Consider the following 19,339-nt stretch of genomic DNA (forward strand, 5'->3'; position numbering starts at 1 on the left):
ACAAGTGTTCTATTATCACCTAAGTGTGACGTAGGCGTTAGTTCGATATAAAAAGATGTAATTTACCTGGAGTTAATTATGCGCCTGGTTGCATTTTTCTTTTCGAAGTTAAGTGCTATAATGGTGTATTTATTTGTATTCGTTGTTGGTGTCGGCCTGGGGTGATAAGGTTATTACGTTAATGGGGACGGTAATCGCTTATAATTTTTAAATTGTTATTACTCAGAAAATGAGTTGGATTGACGCGGATGTTTTTGTGGGGCTGACCTGTTGCCAAATTGAAATTGTGTTAATATTTCCTGTGGTTAAAAGAGTCAACTTGCTGGGGTGGCGTGTAAAATATTGTTTGTTGGTTGTGGATAATATTAGAGCACATTTTGTAGGTTTTAACTAGTTAACGTAAATTAGTATCGTAAAATAAAAATAGAATGACAAAAACTGCCACTAAATCAAATGGAGACCACTTCAAAACGAGGATTTAATTTTTGAATAGTATAATTATCAAATGTTACTTAACTGTTAAAAAGTAACAACCTAGAACTTGTGGTTTATGAGTTCGTGTTGAAATTTTTTCCTAGACATCGAGATTTTTGGAAAAAAAATCAACATTGTGGAATTTTTCGCTTTCTGGATGTTTCGATTTTTCAATTCCTCGAATTTCCAATTTTTCAATTTCTCGATTTTTCATAACATAATTTCGATTTCTCTATTTTCCGATATTTCAGTTTTTCGATTTTTCATATTTTTTGAATTTTCAACTTTTCATTTCTGGACTTTTCAACTTCTCAAATTTTCATCCTTCTGATATTTTGTTTTTCCCATTTCTCGATTTTTGAGTTTTTCGATGTTTCAGTTTTGGACTTTTTAAATATTTCGATTCTTCAATTTTCCTTCGATTGTTCAATTTTTTGATTTATCGATTGATTAATTTTTCGATATTTGAGCTTTGGGGTTTTTTAAATTGTCGATTTTAAATTTTTTGATTACTCAATTTTTGGTTAATTCATTTTTGACATTTTTCAATTTTATTTTTCGATTTCTGTATTTTCCAAGATTTTAGTTTTACGATTTTTAAATATTTCAATTTTCCAATTTTTCAATTTCCCGATTTTTCATAATTTCGGTTTCTCTATTTGCCGATATTTCAGTTTTTCGATTTTTCATATTTTTCGAATTTTCAACTTTTCATTTCTTCAGTTTTGCGTCTTTTATATTTTCCAATTTTTCAATCTTTCAATTTTTGGCGTTTCTAAATTTTTGATTTTTGGATCATTCGATTTTTGGATTTTTCTACTTTTCAAATTTCCGACCTTTTGATTTTTCAATTTTTCGTTTTTTCCATTTCTCGATTTTTGAGTTTTTCGATGCTTCAGTTTTAGAATTGTTCAATATTTCGATTCTTCAATTTTCCTTCGGTTTTCAATTTTTTTGATTAATCGATTGATCAATTTTCCGATATTTGAGTTTTGGGATTTTAAAATTTTTCGATTACTCAATTTTTGGATAATTAATTTTTGGGCTTTTTCAAATTTTCGATTTCTAGATTTTTTTATTTTTCGGTTTCTCTATTACCCAAGATTTCAGTTTTGTGATTTTTTAATTTTCGATTTTCCAGTTTTTCAATTTTTCAATTTTTCAATTTTCAATTCCCCGATTTTTCATAATTTCGATTTCTCTATTTCCGATATTTCAGGTTTTTCAATATTGCAATTTTTAGCGTTTTTAACTTTTCGTTTGTTGGATCAATTTTTGGATTTTTCAACATCTCAAATTTTCAATCTTCTGATTTTTCGATTTTTCGATATTTTGTTTTTTTCCATTTCTCGATTTTTGAGTTTTTTGATGTTTCACTTTTGGACTTTTTAAATATTTCGATTCTTCGTCTTCAATTGTCCTTCGATTGTTCAATTTTTTTATTTATCGATTGATCAATTTTTCGATATTTGAGCTTTAGGGTTTTTTAATTTGTCGATTTTAAATTTTTTGATTACTCAATTTTTGGTCAATTCATTTGTGACGTTTTTCAATTTCTCGAGTTTTCTCAAATTTTCGATGTCTAGATTTTTTTTATTTTTCGATTTCTGTATTTTCCAAGATTTCGTTTGATTTTTAAATAATTCAATTTTCCAATTTTTCAATTTCCCGATTTTCAATTTGTTGACATTTCATTTTTAGTATTTTTCAATTTCTCGATTTTTCATAATTTCGATTTCTCTATTTACCGATATTTTAGTTTTTCGATTTTTCCATATTTCAATTTTTGGCGTGTCTAAATTTTCGATTTAGGATCAGTCGATTTTTCGTTTCTTCGACTTTTCGATTTATAGATTTTTCGACTTCTCGATTTTGCGACCTTTGGATTTTCGGATTTTTCGATATTTTGTTTTTCCCATTTCTCGATTTTTGAGTTTTTCGATGTTTCAGTTCTGGCATTTTTCAATATTTCGATTCTTCAATTTTCCTTCGATTGATCAATTTTTCGATATTTGAGTTTTGGGATTTTTTAATTTTTCGATTTTAAATTTTTTCATGACTCAAATTTATTTTTGGAATTTTTCAATTTCTTAATTTTTGAAATTTTCGATTTCTAGATTTTTTATTTTTCGATTTCTGTTATTTTCCAAGATTTCAGTTTTAAGATTTTTAAAAATTTCAGTTTGTTGACATTTCATTTTTAGTATTTTTTAATTTCTCGAATCTTCAGTTTCTCGAATTTTCAACTTTTCGATTTTTCAATTCTTCATGTTTTCGTTTTTTAATTTTTTTCGATTTTTCAATATTTCAATTTTTGGCGCTTTTTCGATTTTAGGATCAGTCGATTTTGTGATTCTTCGACTTTTCGATTTTTTGACGTTTCGACTTGACGGCCTTTGGATTTTTGGATTTTTCGATATTTTGTTTTTCCCATTTCTCGATTTTTGAGTTTTTCGATGTTTCCGTTTTGGAATTTTTCAATATTTCAATTCTTCAATTTTCCTTCGATTGATCAATTTTTCGATATTTGAGTTTTGGGATATTTTATTTTAAATTTTTTGATTGCTCAATGTTTGGATAATTCATTTTTGGGATTTTTCAATTTCTAGATTGTTTTTATTGTTCGTTTTCTCTATTTTCCAAGATTTCATTTTTACGATTTTTAAATTTTTCGATTTTCCAATTTTTCAATTTCTCGATTTTCAACTTCTTGATATTTCATATTTAGTATTTTTAAATGTTTCGAATCTTCAATTTCTCGATTTTTCAAAATTTTTATTTCTCTATTTATCAATAATTATTTTAGTTTTTTGATTTTTCAATGTTACGAATTTTCAACTTTCCGATTTTTGAATATTTAAATTTTTGGCGTTTCTAAATTTTCGATTTTTGGAGCAATCGAATTTTCGATTTCTCGATTTTTAATTTCTCGACTTTTAGATTTTTCGACTTCTTGACGTTTCAACCTTCAGATTTTTCCCTATTTTTCGATTGTTGAGTTTTTCGATATTTCAGTTTTGGATTTTTTCAATATTTCAATCTTTTAATTTTCAATCGATCTTTCAATTTTTTGATTTGTCGATTGATCAATTTTTCGATATCTGAGTTTTGGGATTTTTTCAATTTCTCGATTTTCAATTTGTTGATATTTCGTCTTTGCTATTTTTCAATTTTTCGAATCTTCGATTTCTCTATTTTTCATAATTTCGATTGCTCTATAATTTACCGATATTTCAGTTTTTTGATTTTTCATTTTTTCGAATTTTCAGGTTTTCGATTTTTCGATTCTTCAAGTTTTCGTTATTTAAATTTTTCGATTTTTCAATATTTCAATCTTGGAAATTGAGAAATCCAAAAATTTTCGGTGTCGATTTTTTGATTTTTCGACTTTTCGATTTCTCGATTTTTTGACTTTGCGAGCTTTCAATTTTTCGTTGTTTTGTTTTTCCCACTCTTCGATTTTTCTGTTTCAGTTCCTCGACTTCTCGATTTTTGAGTATTTCGATGTTTCAGTTTTGAAATTTTTCAATATTTAATTTTTGGGATTTTTCCATATTTCGAATCTTCAATTTTTTGACATTTTATTTTTTTTAATTTCTTTAATTTTATATTTTTCAATTTCTCGATTTCTCTTTTTTTTATTTTTCAGTTTTTCCATTTTTCGTTTTTTAAATTTTACATTTTTGATTTTTCCAATTTTCGAATTGTAAATTTTTAGAGTTTTCAATTTTCCCAATGTTTCGGTTTCTCGATCTATCCAGATTTCTCAGTTTTTCAATTTTGCGATTTTTCAACTTTTAGAATTCTCGATCTTTTCATGTTTCGATTTCTCTCTGTATGTTTCAATTTTCCAATTATTCAATGTTTCGATTTTTCGTGTCTCTGTTGTTCGATTTTTAGACTTCTCAATTTTTTAAGTTCTCGGTTTTCCAATTCGTCGATTCTTCAATTTTTCGATTTTTTATTTTTCAATTCTTCTGCAAATTTCGATTTTCTCGAATGTTTCATTTTTTGATTTCTCAGTTTTCCGTTGTTTCAGTTTTACGATTTTTTGAATCTGCAATTTTTCTTCCATTTTTTTAATTTTCCGATTTTTCAGTTTTGGGAGTGGACTTTTCAATATTTGATTCTTCCAAGTTTTTGTTTTCTTAAATGTTATGATTTTTCGATTTCTCATTTTTTTTATTTTTCAATTTTCCCAATTTTTCGATTTTTTGATTTTTGGCTATTTAGATTTCTCAATTTTAAATTTTTGGTCTTCTTAATTTTTCAGTTTTTCGACTTCTCAACTTTTCGTTTTCTCGATCTTTTGATGTCTCGATTTCTCTCTCGATGTTTCAATTTTCTAATTGTTCAATGCTTCGATTTTACAGTTTCTCGATTTTTCAGCTTTTCGATTTTTCAGTTTCTCGATTTTTCGGCTCTTCGATTTTTCAGTTCGCGGTTTTTCAGTTTGTCGATTCTTCAGTTTTTCAGTTTTTCTATTTTTCAAATTATAGTTTTTTCGGTACCCCGATTTCTGCTTTTTTATTTTTCAATTTTCCCATTTTTTGATTTTTTAATACATATTCCAGTTTTTCGATTTTACGAATTTTCCATTTCTCAATTTCTCGGTTTTTTAGTGTTTAAAATTTTCCGATTTTCAAGTTTTCGATTTTTTGGTTTTCCACACTTCAATTTTGGGAATAATTCCATTTCTGGTTTTTTCAGTTTTTCGATATTTTAATTTTAGATTTTTCGTTTATCGATTTTTTGATGTTTCGACTTCTCCATGTTTCAATTTTTCAGCTTTTCAATGTTTCGTTTTCTTGATTTCTAGTTTTTCGATTTTTCGAATTTTCAACTTTTCGGCATTTCGATTTTTCGAATTTTCAACTTTTCGGCATTTCGATTTTTCAAATTTTGAAAATTTACAATTTTCGATTTCGACTTTCGATTTTTCGACTTTTCAATTTTTTAAGTTCCCGATTTTCCAATTTTTCGACTTCTCGATTTTTTATTTTTCAGTTCTTAAAATTTCGGTTTTCTCGAATGTTTCATTATTTGATTTCTCAATTTTCTGATTTTTCAGTTTTACGATTTTTCGAATGTTCAATTTTCCTCCATTTTTTAATTTTTCGATGTTTCAGTTTTGGAAGTTTTCAATATTTGATTCTTCCAATTTTTTGTTTTCTTAAATGTTAGTTTTTTCGATTTCTCGTTTTTTTTAATCTTTCAATTTTCCCAATTTTTCGATTTTTTGATTTTTGGTCATTTAGATTTCTCGATTTTTAGATTTCTCAATTTAAAATTTTTGAACTTCTCAGTTTTTCAGTTTTTCGACTTCTCAACTTTTCGATTTCTTGATCTTTTGATGTCTCGATTTCTCTCTCGATGTTTCAATTTTCCAGTTGTTTCGATTTTACAGTTTCTCGGCTTTTAGATTTTTCAGTTCTCTATTTTTCAGTGTCGATTCTTCAATTTTTCAATTTTCCGATTTTTTGATTTTTTAATACATATGTATTTCGACTTTTGAAATTTCGTTTTTTCCATATTTTCCTGAATTTTTGATTTTCGAATTTTTGATTTTTCGGGGTTTCAATTTTCGATTTTTAGATTTTCGAAGTTTAGGTTTTTCAATTTTTCGGATTTTCATTTTTTCAAATAGGTATTTGATGTATCGAATTTTCGATTCTTTAATTTTTTTGATTTTCGTTTTTTCTGTCTACAATTTTCCGTTCTTCCATCAATTTTTTGATTTCTCGAACCTTCGAATTTCGGTACTCGAATTTTCAATCTTTCTAGTGTTGTTTTTTCGATTTTTGATTTTTCTATTTTAACATTCTTTAGTTTTTAGACTTTTCAGTTTTTTTACTTTTGGATTTCTCAAACTTTAAATTCCATTCTTCGGTTTTTCGAAAAAAAAAGCAATTCTTATGATTTTTCAAACAAACCAAAATTATCGGGCTTTACTTTAAGGGCGAGGGAAGTTCTGTCGAATTAATTTCCACTAATTATTTTCACACTATGCGTTTTAACAAATTTTTGAGTCAGTTTTAAAGTTACAGAAATTTGATTTATTTTATTTATGACAAATTTAGCTAAATTGAGTATAATTACTATAATATAATATCATAAGGGTATAATATTCCATTTAATAATATACTTTAAGATCAGTGTTGTAACATTTCCAATACCACATTCCAGTATAATTTAAAATCAATGCCTAAACTTACTTATTAATACACCTATAAAATATGCACGTTGCGTATCCAAGCTTCATAAAAATGTCTTCACGTGTTTCCAATTCTCGTTTTTAAATTTGTACAATAAAGAACTTGTGGGTGTAGAATTTTGATGGAGACAAGGAAACACGAAAAAGGACGAGGTTATGCAACCAGTTAAACACTAGAACGCTTGCCTACAATAAAATTCTCAATGTATTGAAGTGTTTGGTTTCCGGTTTTCTTTCTACATATTTCAAAAGTGTTTTGCGACGGTCAGACATACTAGAACTTAATATTTAATCATTTCAATAAAATACGCTACTAAAACATTCCGTGTGACAAAGGAAACTTCGCTTTTCTTCCATTAGTTACTAAATTTTATATTGACCAGGACGGTACTTGGGGTTTTTTGTTCGGGTAATTTACATTTATCACTTTGATGTAAATCCGATATTGAAAAAGTCATCAACAACAGCAACGTCAGCTGGAATTTATAAAATGTACTTGTATTTTTTAAATTAATGTGAGACTGAATAAGACGAAATAATAAATAGGTACACCTTTGTTCAGTTAGTATAAGCATAAGTATGATTTAGTAGTTAATTTTAAGTTACACCCTAGTAAAACGTGAAAATGTTTAGAATGTTAATATGAGGCACGTGGAATATGTTGTGTCGCACTAGAGTGGACATATCATGGGAAGAACATGTGGAGCCATATTTCATTGTTTTGGAAGAAACTGATTTAAATAAAGTACAAACAACTTAAATTACGAAAAACCAAACGAAGCACTGTTACTTTAAGCCATGTTTTACCGCAAGTAGCTCGTCCGTAAGCTTTTACTTTGACTGGGACGCTTTATTGGTGTTTTTCTCAAAGTATTTTCACTCTAGCAAAAGTATTTGTCAATAAAAACAAGAAAGACACATTTACTACAATCAAAATCGCATTAAGCTGGTCTCGGAAATGCTTGGCGTAATTCGAGAAAAAATGTTCAAATTCAAGCCGCTAGAAAATTATTAAATCTATATGAGAATAATAAATTACACCTGAAAAAACATTTAAAGTCCTCGTGTAAATTTTTCACACTTATTACAGAAATAACTGTGTTTTAACTTATCGATTTAGTATTTTTTAACAGAATTTAGGAATTAAAAGCAACTTAAAATAGACCCGTTTGACTCACCTTTAAAAATTAAAATGGAATAAAGTGTCCGTTTTATAGTTTGTGGGCGTTGTAGGAATACCAAACTAGAAAATTACAAAATATTGGTTAAATTCGACCTAATTATTCCACCCACAATCCACAGGCAATCAATCATCACTTAGAACTTAACCTTTTGCATCGATTCTATTTTTAAATAAGATGTTTTATTAATTTGGGCTGCCCCAGTTTGTAGTGTGAAAGGCCTATTTTTTGCCAAGATGTCATCATAGTCGTAGATATCTAGTACACAGTGTTAGTTTTCTAAATTTTTCAGGAACGTGCTCCAGAAGTCAAAGGAAATGGGTCTCCACTCCATCGCCCTCTGTGTTATAAACTCCGTAAAGAGAAACTACCCGCCCGACGAAGGAGCACACATAGCACTACGTAAGCACCTCGTATTTGTTCTAAGCCATCGTTCTACTTTGTTCAAACAAAAGGTATCTTATCGTCAATAAACACTTCTTTTTTATCTTTGCCAACCCGGAACTAGCGGTCGCAGTTAAAGTGCGTCCTTTTCCACAACTCGTTCGACGAATTTGTTTGCCCATCACTTAGTGCTAATTATTAGCGAACGGGTTATGTATCGTCTCATTTAATTACGAAGCCATACTGCAAATTCAGTTGAAGGTCGCGCCAATCCCATTAGCACTCCCGTGCAGTATTATTTGTTAAAGAGTTAGGTTATTCGCGGTCCGTTTTACGAGTTTGATGGTTTGTTTGTGTTACGCAGGTACTGTGAGGAGATTCCTTGAACACCACGGAAGTTCTTTCGATACCGTCATCTACACCGTTGACAATACAGATTTAGGTATTTACGAAGTGTTGTTACCGCTTTATTTTCCGCGCTCGAAGTTTGAAGAAGACGCTGCACGTTGGCAGCTGCCTGCAGACGTTGGGGGATACGACGGAGAACCGATGCTACCTGATAGACAAATTCGGATTATTGACAATCCGCAACATACTCTTCATGGTGAGTTGGGTTGGAATTAGGTTAAGCGGATTTGTGAAGTCGGAGTGTGTATAGGGTTTAATTAATTCAATTTAATTTAATTAGTTTTAATGGAAGACCTGCATTGTGGTTTAATTAAGGGAAAATATGTTGTAGAAAAACTGCGTCGAGTTGGGTCATCTGTTTAAATTGGTCGTAGGAAGTGTTGATTTTGACCTTTGCATAGACAACATCACACCCACTGCGCGAGTTCTATTTATTCAAGTTGTTTGACAGCGTTTTCGCTTCATTAAGTTTCTATACACGTGGTGTTGTGACCTGTACATGTTTCAGGTACTATTCCCTCAAATAAGTATGTGTAGGAATGGTCGACTCGTCTAGCTCGCTCCGTTTGCTGTACTAGTATTTTTGAAATTTTAGAGTTTTGCGATTCTAGGATCTAGGAACAATTTTCGCATTTTTAGGAAATTTGTTGTCTTATCTATGGTGTAGTTTCATATACAGGGTTGTAAAGTAAAGTGGGATTTACAAACTTGATGCTGACGTTGAAGTTCCCTTTCCAGTTGCTGTTCCCACTGACGTTGGTTTTAGAGCTGAAAATTGTCATTTGGAGGATTTAAGTTGGTTACTAGAAAAATTTACCATTTTAGACATGTTTTAAGTTTCTTGTTGTCGAAATAAGTCTACACATATTAAGAGACAAAAAAGTAAAATATAAACCCCGCCCACCCACCCTATCTCAATTGTGATGATTTTTTTTTATTCGTTGTGAGCCAAGAGGGCGGAGTTTAACTGCAAAATCCTTATTTCTCTACGAGAAATTAAAAACATGTTTTTGAGTATCGTGTTGTGTAAAGAAAAAAAAATCCAAAGATGCATATTTGTCTACAAGAATTTACCATTTTAAAGATGTCTTAAATTTTTTCTTCTGAAAAGACGACTACATATATTAAGAAAAAATACAAAATATAAGCCCCGCCCACGCACCCTACCTCAATTCTGATGATTTTTTTTTTAATCGTTGAGAGCCAAAGGAGCCGAATTTAATGGCAAAATCCTGATATGAAATCACTATGTAAGATATTTTGAGTATCGTGTTATTCAAAGAATATTATGTATATTAAGAAAAATTTAAAGCCCACCCATACCTGCCCTGATCTAAATAGTAATGGAGTTTTCATTCGTTCGCAGACCTAGGGGCCGAGCCTAAGCCCAAAATCCACATTTCTTTACAAAAATGTACCCGTTTAAACGTATTTTACGTTTCTGAGAATAAAAAAATCATCACAATTGGGTGGGCGGGGTTTATATTTTGCCTTTTTTTCTTAATATACAAAGTATTCTTTGAAGGATACCCAAAAACATTTTGTTAATTCCTTGTAAAGAAATAAGTATTTTGCAGTTAAGCTCCGCCCTCTTGATTCACGGCGCATAAAAAAATCATCACAATTGAGATAGGGTGGGTGGGCGGGCTTATATTTTGCCTTTTTGTTTTAATATGTGTAGACTTGTTTTCACAACATGAAACTTAAAACTTGTTTAAAATAGAAAATTTGTATAAAGAAACATCGATATTGTAATTAGACTGCGCCCCATAATTGCAAAATCCATATTTCCTTACATACAAAAATATACCATTTTAACCATGTTTTAAGTTTCTTGTTGTGAAAAGATGGCTATGTATAGTAAGAAAAAAAAGGCAACATATAAGCCCCGCCCACCCGCCCGATCTCAATTCTGAGGATTTTTTTTATTTGTCGTAAGCCGAGGGGCGGAGGTTAATTGCAAAATCCTTATTTTTCTACGAGATATTACCATGTGAAATATGTTCTTAAGTAATCATGTTATACAAAGAAAACTAAATGTATTAATTTAAAAAGTAAGCCACACCCATCCTCCGTCTCAATAGAATTTTTCATTTGTTGTCAGACCGAGGGGCGGAGCGTAATTGCAAAATCCCTAGATATATTTACCATTTTAAACATATTTTAAGTTTCTTTGTGAAAAGATGAATACACATATTAAGAAAAAAGGCAAAATGTAAGCCTCGTCCACCCGCCTTGTTTCAACTATGATGTTTTTTTTTCCTCGTGAGCCAAGGGGGCGGAGTTTAATTGCAAAATCCTTATTTCTCTACAAGAAATAAACATGTTTTTTAAGTATCGTGTTGTTCAAAGAATATGAAGAAAAAAACATGCTAAAAATTAAGCCCCACCCATATTCATCCTAAGCTCAATTGTGACGAATTTTTCATTCGTTCGCAGACCTAGGGGCGGAGCCTAACTGCAAAATCCACATTTCCTTACAAAAATTTACCCTTTTAAATGTGTTTAAGTTTCTAAGAATAAAAAAATCATCCCAATTGAGACGGGGTGGGTGGGCGGGGTTTATATCTTACCCTTTTTTTTTATATACAAAGTATTCTGTGAACAACACGATACTCAAAAACATTTTTTTATTTTCTTGTAAAGAAATAAGTATTTTGCAGTTAAGCTTCGCCCTCTTGATTCACGGCGCATAAAAAAAATCATCACAGTTGGGATAGGGCGGGTGGGCGGGCTTACATTTTGTCTTTTTGTTTTAATATGTGTAGACTTGTTTTCACAACATGAAACTTAAAACTTGTTTAAAATAGAAAATTTGTATAAAGAAACATCTATTTTGTAATTAGACTGCGTCCCATAATTGCAAAATCCATATTTCCTTGCTATTTCAATTCTGAGGATTTTTTTATTCGTCGTAACCCGAGGGGCGGAGGTTAATTGCAAAATCCTTATTTTTCTACGAGATATTACCATGTGAAAATATGTTCTTAAGTAATCGTGTTATACAAAGAAAACTAAATGTATTAATTTAAAGAGTAAGCCCCACCCATCCATCTCCGTCTCAATAGAATTTTTCATTCGTTGTCAGACCGAGGGGCGGAGCGTAATTGCAAAATGGATATTTCCCTAGATATATTTACCATTTTAAACATATTTTAAGTTTCTTTGTGAAAAGATGACTACACATATTAAGAAAAAAAGGCAAAATGTAAGCCTCGTCCACCATGTTTTTTTTCCTCGTGACCCAAGGGGGCGGAGTTTAATTGCAAAATCCTTAATTCTCTACAAGAAATACACATGTTTTTTAAGTATCGTGTTGTTCAAAGAATATTAAGAAAAAAACATGCTAAAAATTAAGCCCCACCCATATTCATCCCAAGCTCAATTGTGACGAATTTTTCACTCGTTGTCAGACCGAGACGCGGAGCCTAATTGCAAAATCTATACTTTCCTAGAAAAATTTTAACATGTTTTACCTTTCTTGTTTTGAAAAGAAGACTACACATGTTAAGAAAAAAAGGGCAATGTGTAAGCCCGTGTAGTTATAATACCTAATCTGTTTTTAATATATTGATTACACATATATTTTGACCTACCTAATCTGAAAATCTGCATTGGGATTTGGAGTAGCTTTAAACTTTTCCTTTTTGGGATTCACAGTAATTTGTAGCTGCTGATTAGTTATTCTACTTCTTATCATTTGCTTTCGGTTATTTGTTGGTCTGTAATTGGGTAAATAACCTGTTGACCGACTATATATAATAATAATAATAATAATAACAAGACGAATAGCAATAGATCTTGTTGATTTAAACGTCGAGAACTAACTATTTTTAACAATGCATAAGTACTGACAGAAAGCTATATTGTAGAAAATGATGGCAGCTATTTAAAATAGGGTTTCGGTGAACGGGTGATTAAATGGCTTAACATTAGTGGACCTCATTATCTCCATCAAAATTAGATTTTCGTGGAATTGGTGCTGTCAATTAGAAAAATGTCCCCCCTACTTCAGCGGATTTTCCTTCAAGTTGGCAGCACTGCACACTGCCGCAATTTGATTGGTTGAGAATCCAACGTCAACGGCAACGTCAGCGGCAAGTTTGTAAATCGACCTTAATGCACAAAATTTAGAAAAAGCGCAGCATTTGTTAAAAAAAAATGCAAAAACATTTCAGGCCTTTCATTTTACTCTCCATCTTGTGACATATGTCAAAAAAAAATTTACGTCAAATTTGTGAAAGTTATGACGTGATCAGTGTTTTTTTTTTAATGAGACGCTATTATTTGATTGGATTATTTGGTATAGTGGTTCCGGTGAGAGATTGGGATTTATTGACAGTTGACATGTAAGTTGGCAGCAACCTAACACTATAAAATACACTGAAATTCCTACGTTGTCACTCACAGCTGGCTGTCACTGTCTCTGTTACAAATGTAAAACTACTGAAAGTTTCATTACTAAGGTTAGGCCACTTAAGGTAGGTGTCCATTTGAGAGGGCGCTTGCGAAAAATAATTCCAAGATCAGCCCGTAACGCCATGGTCGGGCCTGTCCTTAACTGGGTTTCTACCTGGTTTTTCCGAGTATGTGAGCGACTCTCACAATACGAACGCGTTTCGTAGTGCGATAATGATCTCCTGTAAGTCTGTTTTACGTATATTTTTTTGGTAATAACTCAATTAATTGCAATAATAGACCTCTGAAATTTGAAATGACAACTTAAGACTAAAGATGATATAAAATCAAAACCAGAACTCTCGTGAGAGTTGCCCTCCAGTGGACACGTACCCTAGTAGATATTTCAAACAATTTTCAGGAGAATACAGAGGTATAATGATAATAGTCATCGTTTTTTGTTATTAAGAGACAGTTTTGTAACAAAAAACATCAACTCGAAGCCAGGAATTCATTTTCGTATCGCAAAGTTATAGCTCCTAAAAATTCTCGAGTAATGTAAAACTTATATTTTGTAGGGCTTAAGATTAGAATGATTTTGAAATTTCAAATTTCGCGCCGATGGTACACTTTTCTTCGCGTAGATTTAGTGACTTTTCTGTCACTCAATCTCTCACCGTACGCAGTATAAAGCTTATTTTTCTACATATGAAAATGTAGCTTGATGTAGGGGTTGCATAACAAAAAAAAAAAAGAAGAAGAAAAACAACAATAACAAACTTATGAACATGAAACAAAATGAGATCCAAATAACTAGGTTGAGGCACCACCACGTTATGGCGTAAATGTAAGTTTTTTTTGGATCATCAATTTGATGGAAGGTGGAATGGAAGGCGTGAACCAACAGATGGCCACCTAGGTCTCCGGACTTGATACCCCTTGATTTTTTTTTTTTTGTAATTGGGATATTTAAAAAGTCGTGTTTACATGAACATATCCCATAATTTAGACGATTTAAAAGCACGAATTCGTCATGAAATGACTCGTATAAGTCCCCAGAGTATTGAAAATTCCGTCAATCAGGTCTGCCATCGCCTGGGTTTGTGTCAGACAGTGAATGGGGAACAATTTTTATAACATAAATGTTTACTCGAACGTATTGTCCTGTTTATTTAATATGTATAATTAAAATCAATTTTGTTTTATTTGTTATTAATTTTCGCATTTTTTTTTGTTAATATCGAACTACATTTTCATATGCAGAAAAATAAACTTTATCAAATAATGCAATTAAAATTATACCCTGACCATGGCCGACTAGTATAAAGATTATGGCCTGTCCAAGAGGTACCATACGTGTTGCCATCTATTAATAATTACACTTAATAATTTAGCAAAATTTTAATTTGACTTGACATTATGAGACTTCAAAACGTGTAATGGTGGTTTGTTTCGGTATGAATGCCTTTGTGCCTTTCAAAAAGTGTTAATTGAATTATTAATAGATGACAGCACGTATGGTACCTCTTGGACAGGCCATAATCTTTATACTAGTCGGCCATGCCGTTACATGTTTTTGAATTTTTTTCGACGCAGTAGGCCATGATTCCAACTAAATGTCAATTTTATCAGTTTGAGGTTATGATTTTAAAAAGCCGCAAAGTAAGAAGTTCGTGATAAGAACGATAAACTGCTTGCGGTTCCCTTTAATTTAAGAAGGACATTGTTTTATTATAAACATGTGTAAAATAAGCAAATGACGGAAATTATACCAAGGACGTGCTTCTGACAAGATAATTGAAATGTCAAAAAATATTTCATAATTTCAGATTTATTGTACTAGATGTACCGTCAATTTTTTTGGAATTTTCACAACCACCTTCCTCGACAATCATTTCAAAATAAATAATAATGCCCAAGATTTAAACGACAGAGTTAAAATTCCGTGATTATGCAACCAACGTTACCAGCGCGAGTAACTTCAGCGCTTTAAAAAATGACGAGTGCATTGTTTTCTAATGAACGTTGTGATAACCGAAACATGTCGCCAAAATTAGACGTGTGAACAAAATTGTAAAACCTGCGAAAAATTCAAAATTTGGCCTTGAGCTGTGATCGTCAATAACATGGAACCCTGTGTGCTTTTTTTATGAGGAATGTGTGCAAAGTGGTGAACCATAAGGTTGGAAAAAAAACTCTAAAATAAACACAATATGTGGAACAAAAACAGTTTATTCCTTCATTCTGGAGAAGAAAAATCTGCGAAATACACAAGTTAATGCATCGTATTTCGTCACCCCTTATCAATGATATTGATAGGTATAACACATTCACATACCAGTTCTATGCCTAAAAACCTGCCGCATATTATACTCTTTACCTGGTGTTCGCAAACTAGCTAGCTATTTAAACCAACCCGCGCGTTTCACGGGAATGCGACTCTCCACATCAAGTTTACAGTTAAAAATCCATTTGGGCAAATGACAAAAGCCGCAAACTGTAACTACAAACCGTGGACCTTTCAAGTGATCCGAGTACGTTAGACAAATTATTGACTGATTAACCTATAAGGAGCACTAGAATGTGTCAAAAAATTAGTCCGTTAAGTAGTCAGTGATGTACCTGGAAGTTCGACGGTTTCAGCCTTAAACTGAAGATAGTTCTCCTGAAGGATCATTTACGTTAATCGGGTGTTCTGAAGAAAGAAGATGCAGCTTTCGCGACCACATTAAAGTAGTCTACAGAATTTCTTCTGGAAACAAGAAACTCATCCGTAGTTCAACGTTTTTCGAAGTACTTGATGGTGGTTACGAAAGTAATTACGAATGTTAGACTATAGTGACGAAATAGAATACTGGAATCAAGAAGATTTCCATACCCTTTCTGGTCTAACCCAATGCGGAACTTGATTTTTTTTATTGCTGCTACTTTTCACCGTGAAGACGCTTCTCACTACCTTCTCGAGCCGAAACCAATGCGAATTGAGTTGAAAATCGGTTCCAAAGAAGAATTTGTCGACCAAGTGGGCACTTTTTTAGGAGGGCGTTTTTTTTTTTAGTTTAACTACCATCTACAGTATTACATTTAGTCCAGCGTTTTTCCAGCTGTTTCATTCCTTCAAAAAATAAAAAATCATTTGTTTGCGCTTCAAAAACGACGCTACTGCGTTTTTCAGGTCATCATCTGAGCCAAATTTGTGGGCCTTGGGTATTTTGTAGATGTTAGAACAAAAAAAAAAAAATGGTGCTTGGTGCTAAATCTGGGCACATGGCGAGCCTTGTGGACCCTGCAATTGTCGTGCAACAGCGCAGTTTTTGTTCGCCCTGAGTTCGGTCGTTTTGCTTTAAAAACCTCACCATTAATCGTGGTCCCTTTTGCCGTGTATTCAATAAGCAAAAGGCTCTCACAGTCCCATAAAATGGTCCCCATCATTTTTCCAGAGGAAGACTGGATTTTTGTTTTTTTTTAGGGTGGAGAGCCCCTATGGACCCACTGCATTGATTCCTGTTTTGTGGAAGGGTCCCCGTGAGACATTCACGGTTCGTCGCATGTGCCAATCCGCGAAAATAACTGTCATCTTTCGCCAAAGCATCCAAATATTCCTGACAAATTTCTTTCCTCATCAGTCTCTGCTCTGGCGTAAGGAGCAGACACTTTTTTCATGCCTAAATTTCCGTGTATAATCTTGAATATTGCACTTTCCAGCTTCTTTTGCAACCACTGGAATTTTCATTCGTGGATCAGACAGTAGTAAATCTTCAACAAGTCCTATGGTTTCCTCAGTTCTTGCCTCAACCGGTCTTCCTGATCTTGGGTCGTCGTGAAACGAACCTCGACCCCCTCGAAATTGTTTCGACCAATATTTTACTTGAAAATAATGTGGGCCGCTAATACCGTACATTTCCGTCTTTAGTGAGAAATTTTATAACCGCACGATGCTCTTTAGTTAAGTTCACTCATTTTTCGAAACAAAAAATACTGCCAAAACTACCCGATGTTGTGGAGCCGTACAGAATTACGTCAAAGTACGTATTCCATTACTAGTTATTTGACAGCCAAGCAATTTCACAAAAGGTTAAGTTTGAGTCCAATCCAATGCGGTTAAAGTTCAAATTTCTAAGAATTTCATAATTTGTAAAAGGGTCACCACTCCATTTCTTTTATGGAAACTTAAGTTTTAGTCCAACCTGATGCTGATAGGGATCCGTTTAAAGAATCCCAGAATTTGTCATTTGTCAAAGGGAAACTCGGACATCACTCTACTTTTCTCACATAAGTTTAAATTTGAGTCCAATCATTGGGTTTGCTATTGGACAATTGCTCAAAGGATCCCGAAGTTTGTCTGTAAAGAGCACATCCTTGTCCATAATTCCGCTTCTCCATAGAAGGTTAAGTTTGACTTCCAACTCAATGCAGATCAGGGTTGACCATCTTCTCGAATCCAACACAATGCGGATTGGACGTGAAATGCACCTCGAGGATCGTCAATTTAGTTTTCTCACGGAAGGTTAAGTTTGAGTTCAACCCAAAGACCATCGAGGTCGAAATCCGCTCCAAGGATACCAGAATTTGTAAAAAGGTTATCCTGGTACATCGCTTCACTTCCCTTATAGAAGGTTAAAATTGGGGCCAAGCCGATGATAATCGCGTAGAAATCTCCTCAAATGATCCCAGAGGAGGATTAAGTTTGTAGGACTACTCAATGCATATCGGACTTGAAATGCGCCCCAACCGAGGAGGGTAGAATAAGAACGGAGGGATAGTACGGTCGAAAAATGTGGTACCGATCGTCCGAAATCTAGACACCGTTTATGACGGTGTTTGGAATACGCGCTCGACTAAACCACGCCCCCAGTTTCGAGAGAATCGCTAAACAGTGGCGGGCAAAGTTACTCAAGTTATACATTTATTACTTACTTATGGAAACTAAGTCTGTCTTTCACAGATTGTTTACTTCCATTCCACGACTTACAAAGTTTGCAGTTCACCATGTTGAATTTATTAAAAACAAAACGGCTTAAAGTATAAAGATATACAGCACGTGATGGTACAAAATAACTGAGATGTACGCCCATGGAGTACGATGGACTTTTCTCGAGGTTTGTAGCAAGCTCGCACATGCGCACAGTCGACAGACCGATCGTAAACGGTGTTTGCGGTAGATGATTTTGGGCCAAAACCGTACCATTGAAAGCATAGGACATGCTCCCTCCGTTCTTATTCCACCCTCCTCGGCCCCAACACTCTCAGAATTTGTTCGCCAAGGGCTTACTCTCGTACATCGTATAGTTTAGGTATAGAAGGTTAATTAGACATCAACTCAAAGAGTACCCAGGTCGAAATCCGCTTTAAGGATTCTAGAATTTGTCTACAAAAGGGACATCCTTTTATATTTCTCCGCTTTCTTTAGAAGTTTGAAACCACCCAATGAGGATCGGGGTCGAAATTTGCTCCAAGGTTCCCACAGTTTATCCCTAAAAAATCGTCCTCCATAGTCCCAATAATCCCACAACAGTGCCCCACATCTAAGGTCCCTGTGTGTATAACTTGCCCAGCATCCGTAAAAGCGAGAATACATGTCTGAACTTCCTTACTTTCTCTATTATTTCTCATGTATTTTCTCAATCCTACCGGACACTCATAAAATTACGAAGTCTAATGGATTTGGTGGAGTCGTAGGGTGGGAAAGTTGACCTACTGCTGTCCCTATAAATCCCGTGACCTTTCTGGGCTCAAAGTCTATAATGTTAAGATTAACAAAGAGCCTTCGCATTATGCTGATCTGTATTTTGAAGGGTTGTTTTTAACCTTTTGTTTGGATCGCTTGTTGTCCTAGGGCTAAGGTTCATACAGGGTTTCTATAAATGATTATAGGGTCCAAGTAGGTCATGGAAACGTGCCTCCCCGCAATTTTGGACTTTACTAAATGCCCAAGGACTCACAACAAATACCACAGGAATCTGTATCTGTTAAAAAATAAAACTAATTCATTGTAAATATTGAAAATTTTGTTTAAGGCACATGTTCACTCTCTTTTTAACTTCAAAAATATTCTGTAACATCCTTTCGTCAATACTTTAGTTCCATTGTTCAATTTCATGTTGCAACAGGAATTCCTGACTGCTGAGGAAGTCTTGTCAACGATGTCTGCAGATTCTGCTCAAGTCGTCTCAAATCATCAATAACTTCCTCAGATGCTGAAGGTCTTCGAGGAGATTTCCCTTTGTCGACACTGCCAATTCGAACAAATTTGTTGATTACATGTCTAATACGAGCCTCT

General features: G+C 33.1%; 1 protein-coding gene across 2 annotated transcripts in view; it reads left to right on the top strand.

The window, feature by feature from the left end:
* The window catches only part of LOC135128590 (protein GDAP2 homolog), a 118,243-nt gene that overhangs the window by 45,766 nt on the left and 53,138 nt on the right, over positions 1-19,339 (top strand). For both annotated transcript variants that reach the window (XM_064055499.1, XM_064055500.1), the window contains exons 5-6: positions 8,162-8,271; positions 8,618-8,857. In XM_064055499.1, the coding sequence (XP_063911569.1) occupies positions 8,162-8,271; positions 8,618-8,857 (350 nt within the window). The remainder of the gene's footprint in view (positions 1-8,161; positions 8,272-8,617; positions 8,858-19,339) is intronic.

This window comes from Zophobas morio, unplaced genomic scaffold, assembly GCF_036711695.1.
Source record: "Zophobas morio isolate AGI-343-1 ecotype UQ-CSIRO unplaced genomic scaffold, CSIRO_AGI_Zmor_V1 ptg000014l, whole genome shotgun sequence".
In the NCBI taxonomy this organism is placed as follows: domain Eukaryota; kingdom Metazoa; phylum Arthropoda; class Insecta; order Coleoptera; family Tenebrionidae; genus Zophobas; species Zophobas morio.